Source organism: Corvus hawaiiensis, chromosome 20 (genome assembly GCF_020740725.1).
Source record: "Corvus hawaiiensis isolate bCorHaw1 chromosome 20, bCorHaw1.pri.cur, whole genome shotgun sequence".
Classification (NCBI taxonomy): domain Eukaryota; kingdom Metazoa; phylum Chordata; class Aves; order Passeriformes; family Corvidae; genus Corvus; species Corvus hawaiiensis.
Genome location: NC_063232.1, coordinates 3,906,261 through 3,921,066, shown reverse-complemented (window position 1 = coordinate 3,921,066; position 14,806 = coordinate 3,906,261). Strand labels below are relative to the sequence as shown.

The following is a 14,806-nucleotide window of genomic DNA, read 5'->3' as shown; positions in this document are numbered from 1 at the left end:
CTGTTGGTGGCACAAGCTGGTGTCAGTGCCTGTCAGGGGCTGTGTGTGGTACAGGCTCGGCCCTTCAGGGCTGGTGTCACCCATCCGGAGCACCGCCGTGCCGCTGTCCCCGGCTCTATCCGCACGGTGTCACGGATTAACGGGAGGGTTTGGGACACGTCTCCACAGCTGGTGGTGTTATTTAGGCCGAGTACCCAGGAGCATGAGGTGGCACCGCTATGGCACCTTGAGGGACCTCCCTGAGCACTGGTGAGTCAAGGACACGCTCTGGATCTCACTCCAGATGAGGCTGCGGAATCTTCCTCTTGAGGAACTGCCCTGCTCCGCTGAGAAGAGCGCTGGTACATCAGAGTCTCAAATTGATTTACAGCACGCAGCGTTTATTGACAGTGTTAGTAATGGACTGTTCCAAGGCATGATGAGGCTTCAACAGCTTGCCAGGACCTTGAGAAAAGTGCTTGAGTGGCACATTTGTTGAGGGAAGGGACGCATGGAGAGGTTTTCCACCCATTGTGGCGCTGGAGCAATCACACTGGAACTTCACTTGGGGCTGCCCCAAGCCCTGGGGTCTGTCTCAGCCACAGAGACAGGAGGTGCAGCAGCAGTGCTGAGTGCCAGGCAGCTTTTGCCCTGACAAGAGAAGCTGATGTGCCCATAGGATCATTGGGAAGGGGCAGGAAGTTGGGTGGCCACCACCCCAGCACCCTGTGGAATGGCACTGCAGGAGAGAAAGCAGCTGTCAGCCCAACACCTCACTTCATTTGTGTGCATCAGCATCACAGTCCAGCAGAGATTCCTCTGTAGGAATCCACAACCCATGTGCCGGACTGCACATGCATTCCTTGTTGGAATAAGCATGGAGAGCAAGAGCTGGCACCATCGCATGCAGCCCACCCACCTCAATGGTGCTCTAAGGAAAGGTTCCCAGTGACCAGTTCTAACAGTTCTGACACTCTAAGCAGCAGGTTAGAATCAACAGATGCAAAGAACCACTTATATTTTGAAAAAACATATAAACTTGACCCAAAAAAAAACTTGTTTCAGTGCTTTATCTCATCCTCTCACACAATGCCTTTGGTTGACCACTAGAAATGATGTTTTCTGGGTGTTCTTTACCTGCAGCAAAATGAACAGAAGAAACGAAAAATCACCTCCTAGAAAAAAAAGAACCACAAGTAAGTTGAATTCATCTGGGCTGTGTTCAGCTCCAGAAAGCTGTCAGCAGGCTGAGGATATGACATCAGGGTTTTTTCCCTTATACACAGGGGTAGCCAGAGCCCTGGGATGGCCAGGGAAGGGCAGGATTTGTGTGTCCCCTGTCATGTTCCCAGGGACCCCTCTCTTCTGGGACAGGAGGTGTGGGTTGATGTTCACCAGCCAGAGTAAGAACTGGGTCAGTTTATCATGCTGAGTGCACTTTTCCAGCTTTTGCCAATCTTTAAGAAGGAATTAATCTCGAATAAGTGTGAACAAGCAGTCAAATACTTACAGAGTTGTTTCTTTTGGTTTCTTGAAGCACTGAAAAGAAAGAAACGGTCCTGTTATCTTTCACGTTTCCTGGCCATGGGGATATTGTTACAAATATTGCAAGTACATAATGCCTTCCACATGAAATATCTAATACTTGATTTATCTACTGGTAATTCTAAAGCAGAAGGTAGTTTGTAGCAGTTTTCTAACAGTGAAAAGAAACATTATGACATAGAACAGAAAAGGTAGAAAAAACCAGGGCACTGCAGCAAATAATATTTTTTTCCTATGAAACCAGAGCTTTCCATACCTTAAAAATTGTGTCTTTTCGAGCCACAATTCCAAAAAATATTGTGATTGTAACCACCACGACAGCAGCAATAATGGCCTCCTTGGGAAAAACAGGTTTTTTATCTGTCAGGAAAGAAGAGGTTGGATATGTGAGAGATTAGGGCAGCCACATAACCCAGAACATCTCACAGGACTGTGGAAAGACATATTTCTCTTCCCACAGCTGTCACCGCTGAGTTAACTGTTGCTCTCTCTGCTGTCTGCAGACTGACTCTGTGTGTTAGTCCCCTGGAAAGAAGGGGGCTGAGCCTGTATCTTAGTGAACTGAAGAAGATCCCCCAGGCACTGTTATGCTCAGAAATAAGGCTGTCCAGAGGTACCACTGCCACAGGTAACGTTGCTTCCCTCGCTGTGCCAGGAGGGTAGAAATGAAAGGGGTCTGGGCAGAGGTGGGACATAAGTGCCTGGTGGGTCACCTCGTTTAGAGTCACCTGTCTGAGCCCTGAACACCCAGCCCCTGTAGTCACTTCTGGAGCACAACTTCTCTTGCCTTAAGGAGCTCTTTGGGCATGACAGAATACTGTGGTCAGAGTAAGATGCTTCAAGTAAGACCTGAGGTGCTTTAAACCACACTGTCAGCGTAGGAAGAGCAACAGTGGGATGAGCCCTCCCCGGGTCACACTTGCCAAATGCTTTTGAATAACAGGCAGAGCAGGAGAGGCCCTTCCTGGTGCTGTGGTCCCAGGCACAGGTGCAGGGAGAGCTCCTTGGCTGTTGCTGTGCCCTCAGAAGTCCATGCAGGGAATTTACCACACTCCACTTATGCTTCTTAATATAAATGGGTTGCTGTCATTATAAAAGACAACAGAGAGTTATTTGTAAAGCTTAATGTTTGGCAGCAGCCTTGTTACCTTCAACTATGAGGTGGAAATCCCTTGTCCCATTTCCCAAGGGTGATTCTACCACGCAGGTGTAGGTCCCATTGTCAGACTTCTGCACTTTCTTGATGGAGAGCTGAAAGACCTCACTGGTCTGGTGCAGCTCATGATGATTTTGCTGCAGGGTCAGGCTGTGGTTGTCCTTGTACCAAGTGGTTTGGGCTTGAGGGTTGGACTTGGAGTTGCAGGTCAGAGTAACATCTTTGCCTTCTTCCACATGGAGGGTCTCCTCTCCACTCAGCCGGGGAGGAACTGTTCACAGAAATGCAGTTCAACGGGTCATTAATAATGCTGCCCATAGAATCACAGGACCATTTAGGTTGGAAAACCCTTCTCAAATTGCCCATTAACCCAGCACTGCCAGGGCCACCACGAAACCATGTCCCCGTGTGCCACATCTACACATCTTTTAAATCCCTGCAGGGATGGTGGCTCCACCACTGCCCTGGGCAGCCTGTGCCAGGACTCAATGATCCTTTCAGTAAAGGAATTTTCCCTAATACCCAATCTAAGCCTCCTCTGGCACAACTTGAGGCTATTTCCTCTTATCACTTGTTACTTGGGAGAAGAAACTGACCCCACCTTGCTCCAACCTCCTTTCAGGAGCTTGTAGAATGCCTACCATTTAACACAAAGCAAGTTCCCTTCACACATCCCTTGTCCAGTGGTCTAACACATCACAGTAGTGCAGCCTTTCCTGATCCCCGGGAATGAGGAGAGCAATCAGTGGCAGAGACTGTCACTCCAGTATTTCCTCTGCCCTGACTTGTATCCTTGGGAAATAATCTAGGTGGAGGCAGGGACATAGAATATCTTTCTTTAAGGACCCACCCACTCCTATAAAAGAGGCCTTAGATCAGGCCATAAGCACCACTGTGGGAAGGGAGTGTCTTAGCATGTGAGTTATCTCCTCCTAAACGCATTTTTTCCTGGTGAAGACAGCATACAAGGAGGCAAAACACCGCCCAGACAGAGCTGCTCGGCCCATGACTCCATCCCACCCCAGCCATTCCCCACGGAAATCCACCACGGCGACTCACAGTGCACATCCAGGATCACAGACACCTGCACAGACTTGTCCCGCGCCAGCTTGCACGTGAAGGTGACTCCGTTGTCAGACTCGTTGACCGGGGATATGCAGATGTTACTGATATTCACTTTATTCCCATCTTTCAGACCCACCTGCCCATCTCCCCGGTACCAGAGCAGCTCCTCAGCCTGGCTGCTGTTGTGTACAAGGCACGAGAGGGAGATGGGAGGGCCAAGCTCTGTAGACAGGGTGAAGTCAGCAGCATGGTTATTTACAGACAGTTCCAAACCTGCAGAAGAAGGAGGACAAGGACATTTAAGTATCCTAAGCCATATTCTTCCCACAAAAGCTGCCCTGCTCACTTCTCCAGGCCTTGACCTTGGAGGAGGGATGAGACTTTCAGGTTTCAATCTACCAGGTTTGCTGTTTTCAGGTGGAATGTTAGTTTTTGAGACAAGAAGCTGTCTTCATCTCAAAGCTCCACAGTTATTTAAAATAAAAATCAGGCTTTTGCAGAACACCAAGGCCTGAGCTGTGACAACAAAATGTCTGAAACCAGGAATGACCATGTGACACCCAGCAAAAGGTCATTCCCATCCCATCACCCTCCTGCTGCCCATCAGTGCTGCAGCACCACTGTTTGATATTCTGTTTTTCAGTTGAAGCTGGATGCCCTTGGGAGTATAAATTAGTTAATCAGCTGTATCCTGGCTCTTGCAGAGCTGCAGTTTGTCAAAGGTACAAACCTCAGGACATACTAAATGAACAACCAGTATGGGAAATAAATTACTGTAATGGGACGAAACTCGCTACTGCAGCCTGGGCCATAGAATAATGAATAAAAAATATAGCTCAGAATAGAAAGGTACTAAGGCCCTGTGAATATAAAGAAGTCTGAAGGTCCCTGTCTGAAGGTGTTCCCACGTGGCCAAAGCTATCACATTTCTCACTGCTTAGAGCAGGTTTGGAAACTGTGGCCTCATCATCCCTGCTGCAATAATGTCAGAAAACACTGAAGTTTCCCCATTCCATTCTCTGCTATTCTCAAATCAGAGGCCAGTTTTCAGGCAGTCCTCTGGGGATCACCTCCAGAACACTCAAAAGCTGGGATGCTGCTGTGGCACATCACCCAGCCCTGGGCAGTTTCAATAGTTGGTGTGATGGGGCTTGGACAAAGCCAGGATGGGGTTTTTTCCATTCCTTACCTGTGGCCACACATGCCAAGAAGGAAATGGCAAGGACGGGCACTCCGTAGGGGACGGCGAGGCTGCGTTTCTGCACCATCTCAGAGGGGCCCAGCTGGCTCTGTTGGAGAGAAGGTCACAGCACTGCTGCCTCCGTCAGGGCTCGCAGGGGTTAATCCCTGCTGCCATCAGACACCCTGGGGAGAGCCCTCACAGCGGGGACAGGGTCACCAGGGAATAAACGGAGTCGATTGTTGCAGGGCATTTTCCAGTTCAGAGCAGATTCCAAGTGGGGTTTTATGTCTCTAATCTCCATTACATGAGTTTGTTGTCTCCAATCACCCGTCAGCCAGGGGAACCTGTCTCTGGATCGGGTAGCACTGGACTTACCTTGAGAAGACTCTCTGGAGAGGCTGCTTCTGCTGGGAAATGCACAGTTCTTTCCCCTCCTTATTTATAGGGTCTGAATTTTAATATTTTATGGTAGTTCGTAAGAAGTGAGTCCATAAAATGGGTTCAAGGCCTCGTTCAATTCCTGTATTTCTGAGCTCCTTGAACACTGAAGAAAAGTATTTGCTGGGCTCTGCTGGCTGTTTTATGAGACTTGCTGAGGCAATGAGTAACTAATGAGAGAGTTCCTGCATCAGCCATAAAGACTTTCAGCCAAAAATAATACCTTTTTTCCCCAGCTTTCTGGGTATTCACAGCACTGTTTTAAGCCGCAGGGATTTTATCCTAGATTATCCTAGAGCAGGAGTAGACTCCGATTTGTCCCTTTCTTCCCAAAGCTCTGTTGCCATGTCCTCTTTTGAGTGGAAAATGAGAAAATTCACTGATTCAGACTTTGAACTGCATGTTGGCAGAGGAGAGAGCAGACACTGTCCTGCTCACCAGCGTGTACCCCCAGGCTGCTCCTGTGCTTAGCTCAGCCCTGGGCACCTCCCAGCATAGAGCCAGGGGATCTGTCCCCACTGTTCCCTCTGCTGGGACAGCTGTGCCTGGGCTGTGTGTGCCCAGAGCAGAACTGAAGCACTTGGCTACGTGGAAATCTGTCTGGAAGTGCTGCTTGTACCTCGACAGGGTGATGGTGACGTGGTCACAAAGCACGGGGTCCTCGCAGCCTTCAAACGTGCTGTCACTGCTGCCAGTGTCCCTGCAGGCACATCGGTCATCAGGAATGGGCTCAGCAGAGCCATAAAGTGCATTTCATGAGCAGGAGGAGCCTGGGATGTGTCCTTGGTGTTTTCTTTATCTGTGGACGCCATGTCCCAACTCAGTGGCACAGAGGTGGGCAGGGAGGGCTCCTGCTCTGGGGCTGCTGCCTGCACACACAGCACAGGAGCACAGAGCACTGGTTATTTGTGGGGCTGTTGCAAACAAGGGTCACCTTTGAGTGTTAATATAACTCTGTGTATATGAGTTTACCCTTAAAACCAACAGGGAATCACTCTCAGTTAAAAAAGTATATGTGTACAAAAGTCCCTTAAAGAGAGAGTTCTTACTCTCCCTTCTAAAAACTGTCCTGTCCTTGTAGTATTCAACTAAATGTTGGTTTATGGTTCAGTACAAACTTCAATCCAAATGCTCTTCCTAGGAGTAAAGTGATCTTTGTGGTTTGGAATTAAGCTGAGTTGAAACAGAGAGGGTTTCAAAGGAATGGGCTGGGAAATGGCTCATGCGCTCCCTCCACAATGTGAGCCAAAGGCAGGAGAGTGCAGGGAAGTCCGTGCTCCCTCTGGTCACTGCACTGCACCAACTGACACTCTGGAGAAGAAGGAGGTGTTGGGAGTAAGTGAGGATGTAAAGAAGGAAAGAGTGGAGTTTGGGAGTATTTCTTTTAATGTAGAAATGAGAGTAAGGGAAAAGATTGTCAGACAACAGCTGTTCTGTGGGGGGTTTGTTATGATGTGAGGCCCAGCATCAACTGGTCCATGGCAAGCAGTGAGGTGAGCTGGGGTTCTTCTGGAGCAATGGCAGTGTCCTGTTTTGCAGTGGGCTTCGGGATCTGCTGAAGGAAGAGGGACTAGAAAATCAAGGTGTCACCTGGCCAGAGACACTGAAAGGCAGTTGTTTAGACCTGGTAAGAATTACTTTCGTAATGGCTTTTTACACTTTTCTTTTTATACAGGGTGTAATTAATCTGGTGGGTGTCTAATTACTGAGGTCTAGAGTTCTGTGGGTTGTGTTCTCCACCTTTCCATTACGTTTTGGAGGGACGTAAACCTCATGTTCCAGAATGTAAAGCAGCCACTAATGACTCAGACTGGGAGGAACCTCTTCAGGGAGGCAAGTACTCCGTAACTCTCCAGAGCAAAGGATCCAACCCTCACATTTGAGGTACTTGGATCTGCACTGCCAAGGCTGGATTAGACAGACCATGGGCTAGAGTCAGTAATCCACCACACCGGTTCCTGCTTGTCATCCTTATGGCAACGCTGGACCAACAAACCCAGAATAAGACTACTGTTAAATATGACTCTGAACAGCCTCAAAGGAATTAATTAATAAGCAGCAGTCTATTCCTGGGTGTAATCCAAGCCTTAGAAACTTGAGAAGATTTAAAACGTGATAAGAGATTGAGCAGAAGTTTTTCTATTCCACTGGGTTTCTTAACCTCCAGCTCAAAACTTCCCAGCAGTTTGGGTTCTGCGTGGATCTCCTCAGTGCCTCTGGGAGCAGGGAGAGCAACTCCTAATCCCCCACACTCTCACTGGCAGATGAGATCTTGATTTATACTCAGCAGAGTTGTGAGGGCTGATGGTTGCTCCTGGAGTCAGGGACATGGCAGGATCTGCACAGACGTGTGGAAACCCAGGATTGTATCTATGGTTTTGTCAAGCAAACAAAGGCTGTAACACGGCTGTAATCCTGCTCCAGAAAACATGTTTCTGCAATAGTGCCTGAGGCTCTGCTCTAAGGCTGCTCCTGTTTTCCTACTCCTTGTGGTTCCCCACTTCTAATCCCTTCTTAATATGTGGTGCTGCATATTTTGCAACACTTCCATTGTTGGAGGATGACTGTAACACCCAAATCCAGTGCCTCTCCTTGCCAAATAACTGGGCTGGAAAGCGAGGCTGTCAGGGAATGCTGCTTGAACTTACTCAGCACTCCTGTTCCCTCCCACAAAACCTATTTTTCCCAAGTATAAAGATTATGGAGATGTGATGTGCCCTGATTTCTCCCAGCCTAGACCCAACATATTTCTCACTGGTGAGATGGAGAGATCTCAAGTATTTTTTTGTAAATTTGTTAACAAATCTATTTTCTGATGATCCTTATATAAAGGTCACATGCTCTGCCACTGAACACAGAGGGATGATGAGTGAACTCTATCCCTGGGAAGGAAAAGGAATAGTTAAAGAAGCACTAAACCAGTGAATATTTTGAAATTTTAAAATAAATTCAAATGAAAAATAGACATTAATGAAGAAACAGATCCTGGGATCATAAAAGCGAAGAAGAAGCCTTCAGGAAGGTGAGGCTCCAGCACAAGTGTTGGACATGGATGCCACCTGCTGGGTACCCACCCACGGAAGCTGGTGGGGAGCAAAGTCACTTGGGAGCGCTGGAATCCAGATGAGATCGCTGTGATCACCTTGGCAGAAGCTCAGAGGCAGTAAATCCTGTAGAAGGCTGAAGCCACACTCATGACTGGGGAGGATGCTAAACTTGGTGCCTGTTTGATGCTGGTGGCCAGTACAGGACATTCCCTAGCAGAATTCCCAGAGCTGCTTCTCTTTCAAGACTCTATTCTGCTGTGGCTGCTCTACAGCCACAGATATTTTTGTCTACCTTGAAACTTTCATCACCAGTGGGATTTCTTGGAAGTGCTCTGCTGTAAAACCAAGTGCTGATTTGATCTTGTGAAGTGCTGCCAAACAGTATTAGCAGTTTTAACTTCCCTGCTGTGGGGTCACCCCTCGCTCCCTCTGCGAGGAATCTGCAAAGACTGAGCTAATCCATCTTTCCAGTTCATGGGGAACCATTTGCTGCCGGTCTTCAGGAGCAAATCACAGTCCTGCTCCACGGTTGGAAGCACTGTGGAGTGTGGTGAGGCAAAAGCCCCAGCTCCTGAGTAACCACCTTTTGGAGTGCCGCAGCACTGGCACAAAGCAGAGATGAGGAGGTGGGAGAGGAAGAGGAAAGGGAGGAGGAAAAGAAGGAGGAGGCAGATCAGTCCCCAACCTGTGTATTTGCTCTCCCAGGGATGGGGAAGTCAGAGCTCTCCTTGGCTGGCCTAAGGAAATGTGAAGGGTTTGTTGTTACTGGCTGCTGTGCAAATGAGCTGGTGACTCATCAGCCTTTGCCACATGCTGCTTTTACAATTGGCCTGTTGGAGTTCCAGACAACTGGGCTTTTATCGGCTAAAAAGGGAAATGAGCTCAGTTACTGTGGGTAAATCCAGAGCAATTCATTTGCAGACTGAGGACTTAAAGCTATATAGTGATGATCACTTCCAAGATAGCTAAATTCCCTCATGACATTCCTTCTCCCTTTTGGTTTAAGAACATCCTGATGACTGAGGTCTTTTGGCTTTTCCAGTTTCATTTGATCTGGGGCATCCTTTTGATGCATAACCCCTGTTTCCTGCTTCTTCCTCTCCTAAAGATTGTGCAGCACAGATGAGCCCCAATAAAGAGAAGCCAATTTACTCTCCCTTTCCTCGGGGCTCTTCTGATGCTGTACCATGCTTGGCTCACACACGAGTTTGCATCATCTGATCTCTTGCGCAAAGGATCCCGGAACGCCACGCCGTGAGATGAAGGAGTCATACTTTCAGATGGGTTCCCCTGAAAATCAGTCTTATGTGCTAGACGTGGGGCTTGTGTCTCCAACAGGAAATGCCAGAGCTGGGAAGCAGATGTGTACATGAGATACTACCGAAAAGTTAAACACAATTGACAGGAATCTGCTGTCGGAAATGGAGACTTTCATTGTTTTATGGACTGCAAGGTGATTTTTGCAGAGTAAGGTGTCTTGCCTTTAGTCCTTATCATCTCACCTGCCTCACAAAGAGAATTAGATGGAGGAAACCCCAAAGTACTGTTTATATCTCTTCTGAGGTTCATGGCTCTGCAGTCACAGCCACATGCAATGCAACATCACGCTGTTAGAATTACTTTAATCCCCAGAGGTCCGATCTGAGCAGGCAGCTCGCTCAGGGCTGGCCACATGCGCTTCCCGCCAGGAAGACGGAGGCACCAGGAGCAATACCTCGTGTCCCGTGACCCACCGCTTGTCACCGTGCCCAGGCAAAGGCCACTCCGTCCTTCCTCCCCAGGTCCTGGTTGGTGTTCCGGCTTGGAAGACCTCCTTGGAGACGAGGGATCTGTCGTGACCCCTCCGAGGTACCGGCGCATCGCCCGGTGCTGCCGTTTGTCCCCCTGTGCGCAAGAAATCCCTGTTGGGTTATTCACCTCTCGCGCAGCGGTGCGCGCCGTGGGACAGCTCACGCGGAGGCGTTCGTGAGGGCAAACAGCGAGTGCGGAGAGCCAAAGGCCGCGTTGTCCCGAGGGAGGACGGAAGGCCCCGTGCCCTCGGAGCCCCCTCCGCGGGGAACGCGAGCGGCTCCGCTCCGCTCCCGCTGAGCCCCACGGCGGAGCCGGGCCCGGAGCAGCGCCGGGGCCGGCAGGGGGCGCCGCGGCGCACGGTGACACTCACCCCTGGTGACGTAACGCCCCCGCCGCCTCTCATTGGTCTCTCACCGCCCCGCCCGGACGGCTCCTCCCCTGCGGCCGCCGCTGATTGGCGGGTGCGGGGCAGGTCCCGCCCCCCGGGGCAGCGCCACCGCCCCCTCCGCCGGGACCCGGCGCGGCGCGGCGGGACCGGGGCGTGCGTGGGGCTATGGCGAGCGCGGCTCGGGGGCTCCGGCTGATGCCGGGACTGCTGCCGCTCCTCTACGCGCTGCTGCTGCCGCCGCTGCCCTCGCTGCAGAGCCCGGCCCGCAGCCCCCACATCAAGAAAGCGGAGGCGGCGGCGGCGGCGCCCGGCGAGGCGCTGCGGTACCTGCACTCGGCCGAGCTGGGTGAGGCGCTGCGGGCGCTGGTGGCCGCGGCCCCCCCGGGCCTGGTGCGGCTCTTCAGCATCGGGCAGTCAGTGGAGAATCGGCCGCTGTGGGTGCTGCGGCTCACGGCCGGGCTGGGCCCCGAGCGCCCCGACGAGCCTCCCGGCGGCGCTGCCCTGCCCGGGCGGCCGCAGGTGAAGCTGGTGGGGAACATGCACGGGGACGAGCCGCTGGCACGGCCGCTGCTGCTCCGCCTGGCCTGGGAGCTGGTGCGGGGCTGGGCCGGCGGCGACGAGCGCATCGTCCGCCTGCTCAACACCACCGACCTGTACCTGCTGCCCAGCCTCAACCCCGACGGCTTCGAGCGCGCCCAAGAAGGCAACTGCGGCGGCGGCGCCGAGGGCGGCCGGGAGAACAGCCACGGCCGCGACCTCAACCGCAGCTTCCCCGACCAGTTCGGAGACGCGGAGCCCAACCTGGAGCCCGTGCCCGAGGTGCAAGCGCTCATCGACTGGATGCGCCGCAACAGGTGAGTGCTGCCCGGTCCCCCCTGCCCGGCGCGCCGCTCCGGGGAGCGGAGACCCTTGGCTTCGCTCCCCGGGGGTGTCAGCCAGCTTCCAGCCCTTCCCGGTGTTTCCCGGCAGGGCCTGGGGGAAAGGAGAAGTAATTTCCCCACCTGTTTATCCCCAGCCTGCCTCCCTGCGTCGGCTGTTCATCGCAGCCGGGACCATCCTGCGCTGGGGAGAGCATTTGGCGGCCGCAGGTTTTGTGCACCTGCCAAGGAGCTGCACTAGCCCCGCAGGGCACAGCTTGTGCCCTGTACCCGCCCACATGTTCTGGCCTCCATGGCCGTCTGCATGTGTCCCATCTCCCCGAGCTTGTGGCTGGAAACTTCTCTCCTGCTTCACTGTGAACTTGTCCGTGGGTCTTGCTCTTAGGGCCAGTAATGCTTTCTCCACAAGCTGTGGGATGCTGGAAATATTTGGGGTTAAGTATGCAGCTAGTCTGTGTACGACCACGTGAATAAAACTGTGTTGGACAGGCCTTCCCCTCATCTTTTTGTTCCATGGAAAATTCCTTGGATTTAGAAATAATGCTCTATGCAGCAGCATTTCCAAAGACAGGCCCTGTTTCTACAGCCACCTTTCCCATCTGTTCAGTTGAAGCACGTGGGACTGAGCCTCGAGCATCCATGCTGACCTGTCGGGCTCTCCCCATCCTAAGGGGTAGCACAGTGGGAAGCTGCTGTGCCTGGAGTGGGGGCAGCCCGGGAGGGGAGATGGTGCCTTCAAAGCCCAGCTCTGATGTGAGGGTCTGGGGCAGCCCCAGAAAGTGCAGTGGCCAGGCTGGGCATTGATTCTTCATTTACCACGTGTTCTTCAGAGAACTGTGTAAGGTCCAGACCACAAAGGTCAGTGCAACCAACCGTGGGAAACTGCAGAGAAAGCAGCAATGCACTGCAGCAAACTGTGGCCCTCTTCCCAGAACAGGGATAGGAAGAGATGGAGAGGGGGTTACTGATGGCCACAGTGCACTCCAGGGCTGTTGGTTGACTCCAACCAATGCACACAACCTTCAGCATCGTATAATGTTTGCTCACGTTTAGGAAACAAAATTTACATTAACAAATGATCGTTTTTAAAACTTGGTGGATGGCAGTGCCCATGGCGATGGTGCTCCAGAGGAATTTCAGGAACTTCACCAGTAACTGCTTGTCTTAACAATCCTTTAGGACAGCTCTGGTGCAGCACTTTGCACTAAAATCCCTCCAGAGCTGGTTCAGCTCAAGATTAGTTACGAGGGAAACTCATGTGCTTTCTTTATATAATTTTGAAAACACCTTGAGCTTTTTATTTTATCTTTTTCTCTTAGTACCTGAGGTGGGATTTGCTATCAGCCAGGGTGAAACAGGAAGAACGTGGTGCTTTGTGCGTCCCTCTGCCTGGCAGCACCAGTTAATACTGGTGTAATTGTTAGACTAACATAACTGCTGATAGAAAAATGAATGGGTAAACAGAACTGTTTGATTAAAAAGGGAGATAGTGGGTGTAATGCAATTTACGTGCGCTATTTTAAGCAAGGTAAAGGTATTGGTCACATTACCTCTGCTTGGAAACCAAATCCCATTTGAGCAAATGCACAGGAGAGCTCTTTTCCCCCCTCAGTGCTGTGTTTGGTGGGAAGAGGAAGAACAGAGACAATTACCTTTGGGATTCGTTTAAATGCTTGTGCTGCCTGTGATCAAACTGAAAGGGGATATGGGGCATGCCCTGCTGTATTTTCTGCCTTGGGATTTTAACAGCTCTGTCTCACATCCAGATTTTATTTGTGAGTTGATTCTGTTGCACGTACCAGGTGTACTCATCTCGATGAAGAGCTATGCACTGCTTGTGTGTCACTGAGTTTGGGGTTTGCTCTTAGGCTGCAGCAAAAAACTTTTTCCATCTCCAGAAATGCAAGATGTCAGTTTGGGGAGCTACTCAGCCAGCCCTGAGAGCTGGGTTATTGCAAAAATCTGCAGATTTCCCCACTGTGCTCCCACTTGGACGCTGTTCAGTCCCTGTGACAATGCTGCTGGCTGTGTTGGAGGCTGGAACACGTCTCCCACGATAGGGTTTCATGTCCAACAGTAGCTGACTCAGTGTCAGACAGGTGTGTGTCTGTTAACTTAGCCTTGGTGTAGCTGCAGCTCCAGGTGTGCTCCCTGCACAGGGCTGATGGAGCAGGGTCCAGTTGATTCCACGTCCAGTGTGTGCATTTTGCCTCATTAATCCCAAATAGAGTTTGGAGGCTCCTGAGAGCGTGGTTTGGGTGGGAAAGCAGCAGAATAACTGGTTGGGTTGCTGTAGCAAACTTCCTGTTGAAATGTTTCCAGTATGACTTTTTCTCCCTTTCCTTCCCAACCCCAGGTTTCTGCTCTCTGGCAATCTCCATGGTGGCTCCGTGGTGGCAAGCTACCCCTATGATGACTCTCCCACGCACAGGCCCACAGGAGTCTACAGTAAATCAGCTGATGATGAGGTCTTCAGATATTTGGCAAAAGCTTATGCGTCACATCACCCCATCATGAGAACTGGCAAACCCAACTGCCCTGGAGAGGAGGGAGAGACCTTCCCAGATGGCATCACGAATGGTGCCCAGTGGTACGATGTAGAAGGTAAGCTGTGCTCACCTGAGACTGGTGGTGTTTGTCATAGAGGAAAGGGCTGTGGGTTAAGTGATATTTTTAGCTTTGAATGTCTTCTAGCAGCTTGAAATGAAGAGAGAACATCATGGGAACACCAGCTGATGAGTAACAGCTTGGGAGATGTTTGTAGGGAAGAGATCCCAGCAAAATGGAGGATTCTTCCTGACCCCCTTACGTGGTGGAGAATTGTCCTGCACGTGGGAGGCTTCATTTGCCAAATGAACTCTTGTAGGTCTCTTGATGGTGGCTAAATTTTGATACAGGAAAGAGGAAATTATTGTTAAAGGTATTAAAGCAATGCCAGTGTTCTGTGAGAAGTCTTTTAACCTCTGAATTTGTAGTTTTGTGATTATAGAATAGCTTGCTGTAAAAGTATGTGAAATTTAGATACGTGGTCTGAGCTAACCAAGGAGTTCTTGCTGGAAGTGGGGTTGGCAGCTTTTCCATGGACTACTCTACTCTTAGACCTGTGTGGAGGGTGACAGCCTGCATGACCTGTTCTCATCCACCAGTGTGGGAGATCTAGAAGGCATCTGAATTTTGGCCTGCTGGAGCCTCTGAGACAGCTCCTGATCCCTCCATTAGGCAGCTGCATATAGAAGTGAGCTGAAAAGGAGCAGATTACCTCCTGGTGCCACCACTCTACCTGTGCAGGTGGAGGTTACTAGCCTGGCTCAGCCACTCAGTGGGTTGCTCTGTGTG

The 14,806-nt window shown here is 50.9% G+C and overlaps 2 protein-coding genes across 5 annotated transcripts in view; one reads left to right on the top strand and one right to left on the bottom strand.

The window, feature by feature from the left end:
• Positions 1 to 359: 359 nt before the first annotated feature.
• On the bottom strand, positions 360 to 11,664 carry TMIGD1 (transmembrane and immunoglobulin domain containing 1). Of its 4 annotated transcripts, none has more exons than XM_048324271.1 (8): positions 11,594 to 11,664; positions 4,935 to 5,034; positions 3,740 to 4,018; positions 2,673 to 2,951; positions 1,781 to 1,884; positions 1,490 to 1,518; positions 1,117 to 1,154; positions 360 to 718 (listed from the first exon to the last, which is right to left on the bottom strand). In XM_048324271.1, the coding sequence occupies exons 2-7, from the start codon at positions 5,011 to 5,013 to the stop codon at positions 1,148 to 1,150; spliced, it is 777 nt and encodes a 258-aa protein (XP_048180228.1). In that variant the 5' UTR covers positions 5,014 to 5,034; positions 11,594 to 11,664; the 3' UTR covers positions 360 to 718; positions 1,117 to 1,147. The 4 variants fall into 4 exon arrangements, with proteins under 4 accessions (XP_048180228.1, XP_048180225.1, XP_048180226.1 ...); XM_048324268.1 differs by lacking the exon at positions 11,594 to 11,664 and adding an exon at positions 8,441 to 10,578; XM_048324269.1 differs by lacking the exons at positions 1,117 to 1,154; positions 11,594 to 11,664 and adding an exon at positions 8,441 to 10,578 and having other exon boundaries at positions 360 to 1,116.
• CPD (carboxypeptidase D) overlaps positions 10,725 to 14,806 on the top strand; it is a 25,590-nt gene continuing 21,508 nt past the window's right edge. Inside the window, exons 1-2 of the mRNA XM_048324265.1 lie at positions 10,725 to 11,446; positions 13,827 to 14,074. Of these exons, the coding sequence (XP_048180222.1) occupies positions 10,758 to 11,446; positions 13,827 to 14,074 (937 nt within the window). The 5' untranslated portion in view covers positions 10,725 to 10,757. The remainder of the gene's footprint in view (positions 11,447 to 13,826; positions 14,075 to 14,806) is intronic.

What these genes read in the sequence shown, in the direction of transcription:
- TMIGD1 (XM_048324268.1), bottom strand. Translation starts at nt 8,620, where the DNA reads ATGTCCTGTACTGGCCACCAGCATCAAACAGGCACCAAGTTTAGCATC. An exon ending in TGTGATCCTGGATGTGCACT is followed by an intron (nt 2,952 to 3,739) that starts GTGAGTCGCCGT and finishes TTCTGTGAACAG; the next exon opens with TTCCTCCCCGGCTGAGTGGA. An exon ending in TTTCCACCTCATAGTTGAAG is followed by an intron (nt 1,885 to 2,672) that starts GTAACAAGGCTG and finishes CTTTCCTGACAG; the next exon opens with ATAAAAAACCTGTTTTTCCC.